The 14,550-nt window shown below is 46.2% G+C and overlaps 1 protein-coding gene and 1 non-coding gene across 4 annotated transcripts in view; one reads left to right on the top strand and one right to left on the bottom strand.

The window, feature by feature from the left end:
- LOC110495854 (protein TANC1) overlaps window positions 1-14,550 on the bottom strand; it is a 63,523-nt gene that overhangs the window by 5,906 nt on the left and 43,067 nt on the right. For all 3 annotated transcript variants that reach the window (XM_036952294.1, XM_036952295.1, XM_036952296.1), the window contains 13 exons: window positions 13,892-14,173; window positions 12,839-12,981; window positions 11,206-11,437; window positions 9,392-9,558; window positions 7,413-7,721; window positions 6,944-7,144; window positions 6,533-6,745; window positions 6,215-6,337; window positions 5,623-5,859; window positions 5,137-5,343; window positions 4,944-5,025; window positions 742-875; window positions 537-660 (listed from right to left, as the gene is read on the bottom strand). In XM_036952294.1, coding sequence (XP_036808189.1) covers window positions 537-660; window positions 742-875; window positions 4,944-5,025; window positions 5,137-5,343; window positions 5,623-5,859; window positions 6,215-6,337; window positions 6,533-6,745; window positions 6,944-7,144; window positions 7,413-7,721; window positions 9,392-9,558; window positions 11,206-11,437; window positions 12,839-12,981; window positions 13,892-14,173 — 2,454 coding nt within the window. The remainder of the gene's footprint in view (window positions 1-536; window positions 661-741; window positions 876-4,943; window positions 5,026-5,136; window positions 5,344-5,622; window positions 5,860-6,214; window positions 6,338-6,532; window positions 6,746-6,943; window positions 7,145-7,412; window positions 7,722-9,391; window positions 9,559-11,205; window positions 11,438-12,838; window positions 12,982-13,891; window positions 14,174-14,550) is intronic.
- On the top strand, window positions 3,285-3,357 carry trnat-ugu. Its single transcript has one exon. It is a non-coding gene; the product is annotated as a tRNA-Thr (tRNA).

The raw sequence follows: 14,550 nt of genomic DNA, 5'->3' as shown, positions 1-14,550 counted from the left end.
TGACTCAACAGGAATTGGGATTATTTGCCTCTTTGTGGCCGGTTTGTTAGCTTGCACGATTCTTGCCATTCTCGTTCAACCTCCCATCGACGAGCTGTTTCCACCCACAGGACTGCTGCTGACGGGATGTTTTTTGTTTGTCGCACCATTCTCGGTGAACCCTAGATACCGTTGTGCGTGAAAATCCCAGGAATCCGTCCGTTTCTGAGATACTGGAACCGACACGCCTGGCATCGACGATCATACTACACTCAAAGTCACTTAGGTCACGAGTTTTGCCCATTCTAACGCTCAAATGAACAGTAACTGAATGCCTTGATGCCTGTCTCCCTGCTTTATATAGCAAGCCACGGCCACCTGACTCACTGTCTGTAGGAGCGAACCAATTTTGTGAATGGGGTGTACCTAATAATAAAAGTCTATACTGTATATCTCAGAGCTACGAAATAAAAAAATTATCTCAAATAACACTATCCCCCTTAGTGCACTGAGAATTGACATGTACCATGATGTGACCCTGACCCTTGACCGCTTACCCTTTGTCAGCAGGAAGTCCGCAGTGCTGAGGTGGCCCTCGCTGGCTGCCACCATCAGCAAACTGCGGCCCTGCTTATCGATGGTGTTAATGTCCACACCGCGCTGCAGAAACAGCTCTGCTACCTGAGAGATTGAGAGCGCGAGAGCATGAATGATTGGACAGCCATCAGTGCTGTAAGGCAGGAAAATCAGAATGATTCTCACCTGGGGGTGTCCATGTCTGATGCAGCTGAAGAGTGGGACCACCCCCCTCCGGTTGGGCTGCTCTGCCCCCGCACCCCTCTCCAGCAGGAAAACACACGTCTCTGTCCTGCCCCGGCCTGCAGCCGCACTCAGAGCTGAGAGAGAGACCCCCAGAACAGTGGTCAACTACCTACCTCACCACTGTGCTCTGAATTAAAGTAATCTTTTGTTTCTGTGTTATTGATTGTTTGGAGACAGTTACAATGTACTTCACTCTAGTAGTACTGCAGTTGTAGCACTACTGCTCAACAATTCAAGGACACACAGCAAGATTAGAGAGAGTAACACCTGAACGAGAGTAAAATATTGGCACCGCAAAGGCAATGTGAGCTACAGTACACTGTGAACAGACAACGTCACAACCCCGAGTATGACTTTCAAATACTATTTTAGAGCAGGCCCATATCTCCCTATGCTCTCTAGAGAGGCAGGCTCTTCGCTGAGGCTGTTAAAAGTCTTACAGCTGGCCTGGCAGAGAGAGAGAGAGCGAGAGACAGATTTGTTGGGTACTGCCCACAGCTTGCCCAAACCAGACATCTAGTCCTGGGTATGGAGCATCCATCCAGGCAGTATCTACCTCCCAAAATGCACCCTATTCCCTAATTAGTTCACTACTTTTGACTAGGGCCCATAGTGCTCTTGTCAAAAGTAGTGCACTATATAGGGAATGGGGTGTCATTTGGGACACGTGCAGACCAGGGAAGCTGCGGTCACAGGAAGGCCAAGAAGATCATCAAGGACCTGAGCCAAGGCCTGTTCACCCCACCACCATCTGGAGTGAGCCAAGGCCTGTTCACCCCACCACCATCTAGAAGGCAGAGAAAGTACAAGTGCATCAAATCTGGGACTGATAAACAGCTACTATCTCCAGGCCATCAGACTGTTAAACAGTCACTACTACCCTGCCCTGAACCTTAGTGACTGTTACTGTACTGTCGGAACTAGAAGCACAAGCATTTCGCTACACTCACATTAACATCTGATAAACATGTGTATGTGACAAATAAAATTTGATTTAATTTGTTACTAGCTGGCTAGCACCCATTACTCTACCCTGCACCGCAGAGACTGTTACTAGCCGGCTAGCACCCATTACTCTACCCTGCACCGTAGAGACTGTTACTAGCCGGCTAGCACCCATTACTCTACCCTGCACCGTAGAGACTGTTACTAGCCGGCTAGCACCCATTACTCTACCCTGCACCTTAGAGACTGTTACTAGCCAGCTAGCACCCATTACTCTACCCTGCACTGTAGAGACTGTTACTAGCCGGCTAGCACCCATTACTCTACCCTGCACCGTAGAGACTGTTACTAGCCGGCTAGCACCCATTACTCTACCCTGCACCTTAGAGACTGTTACTAGCCGGCTAGCACCCATTACTCTACCCTGCACCTTAGAGACCTCTACACTATGTACAGAGTTATTGAACACTGGTCACGTTAATAATGTTTAAATACTGTTTTACCCACTTGATATGTATATACTGTATTCTAGTCAAGGTTCATCCTGTATAACTACGCCAGTACACACATTTTCTATTCATATACTGTCTATACACACTATCATATACTTATATATTTAGAATCTGGAATCTGACATCTCTTAATTCCTTTATTTGGATTTGTGTATATTGTTTTGTATTGTTAGGTATTACTGCACTGTTGGAGCTAAAAACACAAGCATTTCACTGTGTACTTAATATGTGTACGCAACCAATGAAATTGTATTTTCTTTTCTTTGATGCAGCCTCCTGCTTCACCTTGGCTAGGATGATGAAATACTCACAGGAGAGGTGACATCACCCATCTGGTTCTGGAAGCCAGTGGGGAGGGAATGATGACATGATTGACATCTGTGGGCGCAGTGTAGGGTACGCCCTCCCCATCTGTCCCACCGATGGTTCCACATGAGCACATACTCAATTACAAATCACCTCACTCATTTCATTTCCGCTATCTAATTTCCCTTCACGCCAGAGCAAAAAAAGTTGAGATAACGAAAAACACTTTCATAATAAAATAAAAATGGTGGCTGTGATTGATACATTTAGGAATACTTTGTCTTGTGACTCAACACTTCTCAATCTAAGATAAGGCAGACGTGCATCACTGACTCATCAATCAATACGCAATTGCGGATTCATGCCTGAACAGCTGTGCTTCTGTTGTCAATGTCTAATATCTGAGGAGAGTTTGAAGAAACGTGGAGGAGTCTGTTACCCTGGCTGACGTGCATACCACATGCACGGTGAGAGGAGAGCTGTCAGTCAGAGTCAGTTGCTTTTACCAGACATGAGAGGCCTCATGCCATCAGCCTAGCTCAGCTGGTTTGGCCAGACTGCTCCAACCAACAGCTGTGTGGTAGAGTCAGTGATGTCACAATAGGTGTGGCCAGAGTCATATATTTAGAAATATGTCTCTGGGTGTGGTCTTCTGTCACTTTTCGAGTAAGCTGGGTGTGATATATAAATATCCTTTTGCAGTTAGGTATTAATAGGCAAGGCTCCATAGCTCAGTGGTTAGAGCACTGGTCTTGTAAACCAGGGGTCGCGAGTTCAATTCTCGCTGGGGCCTTGATTGTGGGACCAAATATTTTGATTCAGAAGGGAGATTCTCATATTGAAAATATTATTTTTTAAATGGGGCCAATGAGTTGAATAGGTTGAATGGGGCCAATGAGTTGAATGGCTCCTACAGCTAGTTCACCAACAAGATTAAAAACATGATCCATTGATGCTGTCCAGTTCTATCAACTACTTCCCCACAGCAATAAATACTACTTCTGACAACTCTCACATATGTCACTGACCTTGTGTGGACGACAGACACACAGCTGCTACAGCTACAATAGTTATTTATCTGTTCCCTGTTATTTCATTCACGTACAGTAAACCTTTGGCGTCTCACCCACAGAGGTAGACAATTGTCCTCCCTCCAGGGAGAATAACTTAATTCTTCTCCACTAATGAGAAGCCACCAGGCACGGGAACACATTTGCATAGAGAGAGGACAATTTCACAGGGAAAAGTATTCAAGGATTCATTTCACCGAATAGATTAGAAGAGCTGAAGGGGAAAATCATTCGGTGTACAGCAGAGTATCAAGACTCTACCATGGGAGGATTTGTCGACGTAAAAACCAATATTTATGAAAATAAAACAACGCTAGACTGAATGGTAAACGCAAACAATAAAACAAACGAAGGCCATTAAAATCGGTACTATTGTTTATTTTAATCGCCCAGTCAGGTCTCTGTAATCAACATAAATACAGGATTTCCTTCAATAGCCCTATTTAGTAGTCTATATTTGCATTAGCCAGGTTATTTTCATTCAGGATTGGCTTACAAATGTTGGTACCGGCAGCCAACATTTGTAGGTATGCTTCCAATTGGCAGTGGTTGAGCGCTGTCTATCCCCCAGCCTATGTATTTACTGAGAGCAGAGAAACATCTATGATTGGGTTAGAGTATAATGGATATAAGAGCCCAGACAGGTTTGCTGAACATCCTTTTAGGAGATGGAGGTAACACCATCTGATATCTACACCAGCTTCATCGTAACAGGATCATACATCCAATGTTACCAGATCTTTTTCTTTTTAACATTTTAACAGATGCTCTTATCCAGAGAAACTTGCAGGAGCAATTAAGGTTTAAGTGCCTTGCTCAAGGGCACATCGGCAGATTTTGCACTTCGTCCGCGCGGGGATTCAAACCAGCGACCTTTCTCTCTTAACCGCTAGGCTACCTGCAAAATATGCAATATATGATCCATTTCAAACTATTACTACCACCAGCGCCGCTTAAAGTCCGTCAGTGTAACCTGCCATCTTAAGTACGGTTGGTTGAAAGTAGCTCAAGTACTGTACACTCTTCAAGCCTCTCTTCCCCAGTGAGCTCACCTACATCTCTGAGTCCAGAACAAACACACGGGCTCAATATCACTTCGCTTGCATCCTACGCTACAGCAAACATTAAACGTACAGTGGGCAAGTGGAGACCACTTGAGAGGCTCACTGGGAAGTGAATGACAACAAATGATCTCTGCTTGGTAAAAACGAATGCCAACCACCTTTCGAGAGGCAGCGAAAACAAGCAACAAAAAACAGAAAACAGAAAAAAAACATTATTATACAGACAAAGGGAAAGTGCACTGTACCCGTCTCTCCCCAAAGCGTGTCGGGAGCGTCTATCTGCACAGCCAAATCGTCATCTTTCAGCTCCAGTAAGCTCTTCGCAACCTGACAATGAGACCATATTAAACACGATAACTATTATAAGCAATACACAAAAGTTGAATCTGAAGAGAGCGCACGGTGTGTGTTCGTCAGTGTGTGTATGCAGTAGCCTACGTGAGTGTGTCCCATGCTGCAGGCGGCCGTCAGGGCCTGTTGTAAGGCCTGGCCCTTCGCACTGCTCTTCACACCATGCTGCTGTTGGCCCTCCGGGGCCTCTGTGGGGCCCCAGTCCTGGTTCAGCAGGTAGTGGATGATGTCTGGGTGGCCCCTCAGCCCAGCATGGACCAGGGCACACTGACCACTCTTATCAACATGGCCTACCTAGAGGGAGAAACACAGATCAATCAATCAATGAATCCAATGTTTTTACACAGCCCTTGGAACATCAACAGTTGTCACCACCGTATTTACAGTAACCTAGCCTAAACACCAAAGAGCAAACAGAAGCAGATAGTTATGATGCATGACTATAAATGTTAAGTTATGAAACTGTAAAGCTTTGCAACAACCACAGCAGATCAACTTCCAACTTGATTGACATTTTGGTGGAATTGACAACAAGGTGAGATAATGGCATGGGACTAACAACTGACCACTGACCTTGGCTCCCTTCTTACAGAGCAGGCTGGCCAGTCCTGTGTGTCCTGCTGCGGCGGCTAGACAGAGGGGGGTCATGCCGCTGTCCGAGGCTCCGTCTACGGGCGCTCCCAGCTCCAGCAGCAGGGACACCATTTCAAGGTGACCCAGGTGGGCGTGCACACCCAGCACAGGGGAACGACCAAGCACCTCGGAACGCCCGCTTACACTCGCCCCGCCCAGCATCAGCAGACGACTCACCTGTAGGTACAATTGTTTTTTAAAGTTGTGCGTATATGTGTATGCGTGCATGTGAGTCTCTCACCTTGATGTTGGGTGTGCAGAGGTTGGGTGTGCAGAGGTGTGTGTGTATGTGTGTGTGTGTATGTGTGTGTGTGTGTGTGTGTGTACGCCCAATTTTTCAGTTTTCGATTTGTTAAAAAAGTTTGAAATATCCAATAAATGTCGTTCCACTTCATGATTGTGTCCCACTTGTTGTTGATTCTTCACAAAAAAATACAGTTTTATATCTTTATGTTTGAAGCCTGAAATGTGGCAAAAGGTCGCAAAGTTCAAGGGGGCCGAATACTTTCGCAAGGCACTGTATGTGTCTCACCTTGACGTTGGGTGTGTAGAGATTTCTGAGGGAGACCAGGGCGGCAGCGAGGCTGTCAGTGCTACAGCTCACCCACAGAGCCTGCAGAACACTGGAGGACACACCTGTCCTCTTACTCTGACCCTGAGAGAGAGGGAGGCAGAGACAAGGAGAGAGAAACACTCTGGTTCAAAACTTCCATAGCGCACCATCGACCCCCCCCCCCCCCTCAGTGTATGAGAGGAAGAGGAGGGACGCTACTGTACTGTCATATTTGAACTCAGATAGTCTTTGGATTAACCTCCCATTACTAGTCCATTCAGACATACTAGCTGGTACCTTGAAGATGTGTGCTTTCAGGATATGATGTCCCAGCTCCATGGTCTGCTGCCGGTTCAGCTTGCTCTCCTGTCTGGAGAACATGAAGGCCAACAGAGCATGGCCACTCCTGGGGTCACAGAGGAAGTGGGTGCTCTCTCCGTCCGCCCTCCACACGAGCCACTCTCTAAAGGAGGGGTGGAAGAGCATGCGGGTGCCGTCCCTGCGTCTCACCTAGAGGGACACGGCACAAGATCAGACAGAAGTTGTCATCATAAATCCACAAGTTGCTGAGATAGTTACTATCACTAGGAGCCAAGTGCAACTCCCACAGAGTGAACGTCACTCAATGAAATGGTTGTATACTACTTCCTGATCTAGCTAACAACGTACGGCCGTGTCGCAATAGTCTTTCATGTGTTCTCTCCTCACCAGGACGCAGGCCAGGGTCTCCAAGCGTTGTTGGAAGTCCTCCCAGGACATCTCTCCTCTCACGCCCCCAGCGTTCAGCGCCCGGAACAGCTGCTCGTCCGTCAGCGGGTGTAACGAGGCCAGCACCACATTGAGTACAGGCAGCACCCGCTCGAAGGTTTGGTCCCCTTCGAACCCCGCATGGCACTGCAGCAGGTACACCTGATGATAAAGAGGACCACAATGGAAAGAAGTTGGTTGACTTGATTGTGTTTTGAATCCTGCGTGTTGTACTTCCTTCGCTGGAGCAACTCTTTGGGCTGGTGTCCCAGGCACAGATTAAGTGTAGTACTGGACTAAAAAACGATTTTCAATGGAGGTTCTCCATTGACCATGCTGTTCAGTCCAGGACTAGGTTTAATCTGTCTGGGAAACCAGCCCTACATGTATTTTGAAAGATTTGCCAAATAAAATGTATTAATTCCTTCACCTCAGCCAGAGAGACGGGCACTACCATGTAGTTGCCTCCCTTGAGAACCAGGTGGGCCCTCTGGAACAGGTCCAGGGTCAGTTTTAGGTAGAGGAAGGAGCCCTGGCTGCGAGAGGCCAGGTGGGTGTTGAACTTGCTGAGGAGGAGGGGGTCGGGGACAGTGCCGTTGGGCGTGGTGACGTTGGCGGCAATCTCGGGGCTGACGATGACCCGGTGTTGGATGTAGTCGCTAAGGTCCCCGCCGATCTCGCTGCTCTCTGGGAAGTCGTCCAGTGAGAGTCTGGAGAAGGGTAGGAGGGCGGTGATCTCCTGGGGAGACAGGAGACAGCGATTATATTGTCAAATTCTATATGTCGTGGATTTATGTCTGACAAAAATGGGTCTCCTGAAACCGTATATATCATACACTGCATTCTCGATCAAAGTGTAACGTAGCTTGGTTATATCTCAGAGTTGAACTTAGTCCACACGCAATACAACCATGAGCCCAGGAGCACACCCCAACTTCCCACCCAAGAGTCTGCAGTACAAAATCAATACAACACAGTACAATTCTATCCTCCAGCTCCGGCCTCAGAGCAGAGAGAACCCTTTCTTCTAGTTGTGACAGGTAACTTGAAAGAGGACAAAACACTGAATAATACAAGTGAGGATGAGAACGGTGTTGGCTCACTATGGTGGTGCTGTATGTGCCAGGACAACAGATTAGTCAGGGAGAGGATGGCACCCATCTCTTCAAGCTGCTGCTTCTTCTGACTCACGGAAACATGAAATACAGTAATTGTGTAACACTGTACGCGGGCACTTCTTCTGTAGGATCTTCATTTGACCAGTATTGTCACAGCAAAATAAACCCGCAGCAACAGGATTTGAACGTTTAGTCCATAATGTTGCTTGATTGGTGGTTCGGCAAAAAATGTGCTGGCCAAAGTTAGGCTACATGAAGAGTGCAATGCTATTAATGTAACCGTGTTTTACTGCAGGTTTTCAGTGAATTTATGTCAATCACAAGTCTTTTCTGCATTTCCTGTGGTGCATGAAAATTCTCAGCACTAAAAGGGGTGATCAAATTAAGATCCTACAGCTGTATATAGGGAATAGGGAGCCACGAATCCACTGACTCTCATTCTGCCAGCTTTCTCACCGATTCATATCAAATCTCTTCAGATGACAGATGCCTCCAGAAATAGTGACGTTTGAGCCAGGAGAAGAAAATTACAGCCATAAACGAATAAGTCAAATGCAATACCTAAGTTATTATGAAATTATTATTGCTGTTTCATTTCCTTGCTGTGCATGCACGATTTGATTAAAGTGCGGTGATCCGATGATTTCACAGTGCTCTGGTTGCATAGCAACCTTGATGGGACCGTGCCTAAAACAGGATATTGGCAACTTCCTGTGAAAGGACCAATTGGGAGAGGAGAGAGGATAGAGAGCAGGCAGGGGGATCAACATCTAACATCCCTTGCCAACACACACACACACACTGTAGTGGCGTGTGGTGTCCTCAGCACTCCTGTTACATAACGTCAGGCAGGCTCCCAGGAGCGTTACGGCCCGGAGTGGTAATCCAGGAGGATTATGGGAAAACTGTGTTAGGCAGCCGGAGGGATCAGTGGCCAGCCAACATGCTGGAGGAAACCACCGCCAACGGGCCCTGGTGGAGTAAGCTGACCAGCTAGACTGAGCTACTGTACCCCTGGGTCAGACCAGCAAAGCCATACCATATGAGACACACAAGGCCAGTGAACTATGGGCAAACACAGATTTACTAAGCTTCTTTTAGTTAAAGTGTAGCAGGAGAAAGTGAGCGCTGTATCAGAGACTCGGACCATAGCTTCTACGGTGCACAGACAAGAGTCTAACAGACTGTACTGTACCAACAAAAGCCTGGGTCCCTGGGTAGAGGCAATGCATCACTCACATACACTGGTTACGATCGTTTATCTGTGCTTTGTGACTGTCCCTCTCCTCACCAGCAGACAGGTCCTGACAGTGACCAACAGTTTGAGCCAGGAGGGGAACTTGGAGACGATCTTGGTGATGAAGGAGGCGACGGTGTCTCCGTAGTCCGGCTTGTGGAACTCTGCCTCATTCAGACCATCAACCAGGAGGATGAAGTCTTCTTCCGGGATCTTCCTTTCTACACAGGGAAACAGAGGGGTGGTGGAATAGGGAGAAACGGGGAAGATGGGAGAGGAGAGAGCGGGAGTTGGAGTAAGAGCGAGAAAGAGGAAAAGAGAGAAAGAGAGAGAGAGAGAGAGAGAGAGAGAGAGAGAGAGAGAGAGGAAAAGAGAGAAAGGTGAGAGAGAGAGAGGAAAAGAGAGAAAGTGAGAGAGAGAGAGAACAAGTACATAAGATACGGGCAATAATTGAAGCAGGTTTAGGACGTAAATGTAAGGCACATAACTGCTGTGTTCCAAACGTATTTTGAAATACTGTACATGCCGCCCCAACTGTTTGAAGTGATATGGTTGAATTCCACAGTGCTGCATTGTCAAAATGCCAACATTAATGTCAGAAAGAAAGAAAGAAAGGAGGTTGTGGTACTCAATGGAACACCAGCCGAAAAGACACAGTGCCGTTTATCAGGCTCAGGGGGAAAGAGATCGACGTGTGCAGGCTCTGGAATATCTAACCTGGGGTCCGTCCAAAATGATACCCTAGTCCCTATGTAGTGCCCTTCTTTAGACCAGAGCCCTGCTTCCATTCCCCTTCCCCATTTTATACTTCATGAGTAATGTCACAGAGGGACTTGCACCTCAGATGGAGGGTGAGAACACCAGTCACCTCTCCTCAGTCTCCTGTATGGGCCCCTCATCATCGCAACCATTACTTTTAATAAGACAGGAGAGGGGGGATCACAGAGGCATATCTATCCTGTTCCAGTCTACCTGAGCCGTCGACGCAGCCTAATACAGCCCTCCCTGACTGTGTGGAGCTTATATCACTCTATACACTCTGTCACAGTCATCCACTAATCCACATCATAAAGACAGAGGACGTGTGGTGGAGGCTACTGAACTAACAACCTATTGATCAGGCTGACTGGCTACTATATCATGAGATCTACCAGAGATGGTCTCTTACGTTGATATGGCCTGTTATGTACTGCAGTCCTGCCCTCTTGTTTTTTCCCATACAGTAAGAATAATACACTGGATTAAAGCACTGAGGCGGCGTTTACACAGGCAACCCAATTCTGATCTTTTGTCCAATTATTGGCAAAAGTGCTGATTTGATTGGTCCGAAGACTAATTAGTGGGAAAATATCAGAATCTGGCTGCCTGTGTATAAGCAGCCTTATAATGCTGATCATTGCTAAAATACTGATCTAAGGCTGCATGTTCCAATTATTTGTTTAACTAATTGGTCTTTTAACCAATCAGATCAGCTTTTTTGCCTATCAATTGGGCAAAAGATCAAAATTGGGCTGCCTGTGTAAATGCAGCCTTAGGGATATTCATTGATGTGGATACTCCCAAAGTGAAAAAGGTTGTTGTTTGAAGTTATGTTGTTGTTGAAGTTAGAATTGTGTCACGGTCTGTAGCGTTTTTAACTAGTGACCTTATTATCCCAAAATGATCTAGGAGCCCACCACGGAGTCCTAATCAACCGTTTCAGGGGGCGCATGACAATTCATCAAACTGTAGGAGGAGGGGTTGGAGGTGACGTCTAGCTGGTGAGTAGCAGCTGCAGGTGTTACACTTACAAAAGTGGATGAAGGGGGTGGGGAGGGGTTGAAGTATGGGAGAGAACATGGAGACTGCAGGAGCAAGTTAGTAGCTACCCTTCCGCAGGTTGACGAGGGGCTCCAGGACTCCCCTGCGGAAGGCAGCGATGGGGTCCTGGACACAGGAGCGCAGACTGAGCATGCTCTGTATATGAGGTTCCTTTAGCAGCAGCTCCCTGTAGCCGCTGAGCTGTGGCGCTCTGGACAGCAGGGCGGCGACACTGTGCACAAATTCTGGGACCAGGCAGGTGTAGGTGTTGTCAGCCTGGCAGAAGTGGTAGGACACCACCTGGAGAGAGAGAGAGAGAGAGAGAGAGAGAGGGAGTGAGAGAAAGAGAAAGAGAGGCTCCCTAATTGAGCACTTCAATAACGCTATTTCAGTGTTTTGACTGCCATGAGTGTCTTGAACTTTCCAGAGAAGTAAGTCCTCAACCAACTTTGAATATCTCCATCTCACAAATCAGCATTTGATTTACTCCATTAGGCTAAAGTGACTGCGATTAGTTGCTAATTAACAGATTGGCTAATCAAGCAGCCATGACGGATCCACTTAATGGAACGGGGAAAAAACATACCAGGGATGTTAAGAGTAAACACACTCTTCCTAAGAAACAAAAACCGACAGGACTGCGGTCTTTGGGACTTGATAGTTTTTATTAATTATTCACCATATCAGTAATTACATGAACATACAGTTAACAGAGCCATCTTGTTCATTTTGTTGAGGACGGAGAAGTATCCATACACCCAGGGGTCATCTTGAATTCAGGAACTCATCAAAAGGGACAAACAGATGTCTCCAGTCAGTCAGAAACCTTCTCCAGTCAGTCAGAAACCTTCTCCAGTTGCCTTGGAACCCAATTTGTCAAACTCAACAGTATTACTACGTGAAGCTGCACGACTCGTCATCTCTGAGACCAATTATAGAGGAATTAGGAGTTGGTTTATTGGCAGTGATTCAAGAAAGAAGCCTACTATCTGCGCAAGGCGTAGTTCTGAGATATTGAGCATGAATGTTTTCACACCCCAGATCTCAGAACTGTTTTGAATTGAATTCTTCTTTCAGAACCCATTAAAGGTACCTAAAGTGCAGAGTATCAAAATACTAAGTGGGGGAAAGAATCACAATTAGAACCTTATAGGTTATATCTGGCACAGAATGTTACAATTATTTACATTTCAATGGAAAAGTACAGACATTTAATGATTAAATAAATAAAAGAGCCTTCCTTCTTTCTAATCATGTCGTCAGATATATTATTTAATGGTCATCACACATTTGTCGAAGTGATAATTCCCTAAAATGACAATAAACATTCTCAAATGTACTTGTATTTATTCGTTTTACCATAAAGAGCTTACATTATGGCCATTCTTCTTCTTAAAAATAAAAAAAGAGGACCCGAACCTATGATATGAATAATCAAGGACTTGGGACGATAAGATTCTATCAGCAAAATGCATAGTTTTGAAATAATGAGTATTTTTTAAAGTCCCAGCTCTCAGAACTGTTTTCTGATGCCTTCCTCTTTCATGTCTGCTAAATGACTCAAATGTCAAATAAAATGACTCAATAAGTATATCACCTTACATGCAATTATGTTTTTGATTGACAACCCAGAATTGTGTGATTGGATTAAAGATCCAGAGGTGTCTGTGTTTGTGTATGTATGTGTGTGTGTGTACGTACCTTGCTGGCCAGGCGTTTGACAGCATCGTCTCGGTGTGCCTCTGGTGTCCCGGGGCAGGTTGTTTCGCTGGGCTGGGGGTCTGTGGTGGGGGTGCTGGGCTGGGGCGGCTGTTTGGAGGCTCCGTCTGTCCCCCTATCCCCACCTGCAAGAGGGACACAGCAAGACACACATGTGGTCTGTCATTACTTTTTCAATGGAAGTTGGAGGAGAATAATAATCATTCAATTAGTTTTTTGAAAACCAGCACTCATGACGAGACAAAAACAAGACAAAATCTTGTGCTGTGACTACGAGAGAGCATGTTAAAAGCATCATTGTGGGCTGGTTTCCATAATGGATCTAAACATATCTCCAGTAAACAATGTTAATTAAATAAGGCCCTGAGTCACAATGGCAAATCACTTCAGTCTCTGTCAGGCATTTATCATCATGCACTATAATTAGGTCACTGTCTATAATATATTTCCCTGAGTAGGCACATGAAAGCAGATTCCTACTCTTAACCTAAATGATGTCATTACTTGATGTCATTACTGGCGTGCCATATGGTGCACTGTATCAATTTGCTGGATGGGGACCCGAGAAAATGATATGCGGTGTGAATTCACGACCATGGATGGTGGGAGAAAAGTGCGGTACTGTACCTAGCGACTGACGTAGCAACGCTTGCGTTTGTGTAACACCAATCACCACACAATCAGTCATAGCTTTCAAAGGTTTTATTCCTGTATCTTTGTGTGGCTCATCCGCTAGGACCAAAATATCTGATGGACCCTGCTACTTGAGAATGATGGCTCGGAAAAAGTATGACGGATCCCAAGGTAGACAATTTCGGGTTGGCTTGCCTAGTTCTAAAATTGTCAAACTCATAATGAAAAATGTGAATGTTTAAATCACCCTTCGCTGAATGAGTAACCAACCATTCATCCTTCCATTCTGGGGTACAGGGAAGTGGCAGCTTTCTCAAAAAAGAGATGTTGCATATCAAGAGGTTCCTCCTGTTTATCATTTCAAACAACAAAGTACCTCCAGAGAAGGGAAGTTTGTCTTACTTTTGGGGGAGGTGCAGGGGCTCTGGGTGGGGACCTGTTGCATGTGACCTCCATGACAACTGAGAGCCACCAGCCGCGAGACGACGGCCGTCTTGCCGAAGCCCACATCGCCCACGATAACGGCCCCACGGCCCTCGCAGGTGTCACTCTCCCTTAGGACCTCCTCTAGCCGATGGAACAGCCAATCACGGCCTTGGAACAGTGCATCCATGGCGTCGGCAGGAACCTCAAACAACAACGGCTTCAGCACGATGTCGCCTGATTTGAAGGGAGCGAAGCGTGCTGGACGAAGAGAAAAGAGAGAACACAGGGGTTACTAACATGGCTTCCTGTTCCTTTTAAAGAGTATTGTGGTGTTCAACAATAATATAGTTGTGTATGGTGGTGTAACACAATAATTGCATGCACTAAGGCAGGATCTCAGTCGGGGTCTCAACTTACTGTTGAGCGCGTTATGATATGGGGTGAAGGTTAATGTTAGGACATAGACAAACACACAATCCAGGATCCACCTCCACACTTCATCCCCCAGGTGGCAGTAACCGGATCTAGATGCTGAGCTTAGCCTTGATAAGCACATAAATTACTGCCAATTAAGATGATCGTCAGTCAGAGTGCCAGTTTAGAGAGCCGTGAGACTGCTGGTTCGGTTTGGTGGC

The sequence above is a fragment of the Oncorhynchus mykiss genome, chromosome 18 (genome assembly GCF_013265735.2).
Source record: "Oncorhynchus mykiss isolate Arlee chromosome 18, USDA_OmykA_1.1, whole genome shotgun sequence".
NCBI classification, from domain to species: Eukaryota; Metazoa; Chordata; class Actinopteri; order Salmoniformes; family Salmonidae; genus Oncorhynchus; species Oncorhynchus mykiss.
Note: the sequence above shows the minus strand (reverse complement) of the source record. Positions and strands in the feature narration are given on the sequence as shown.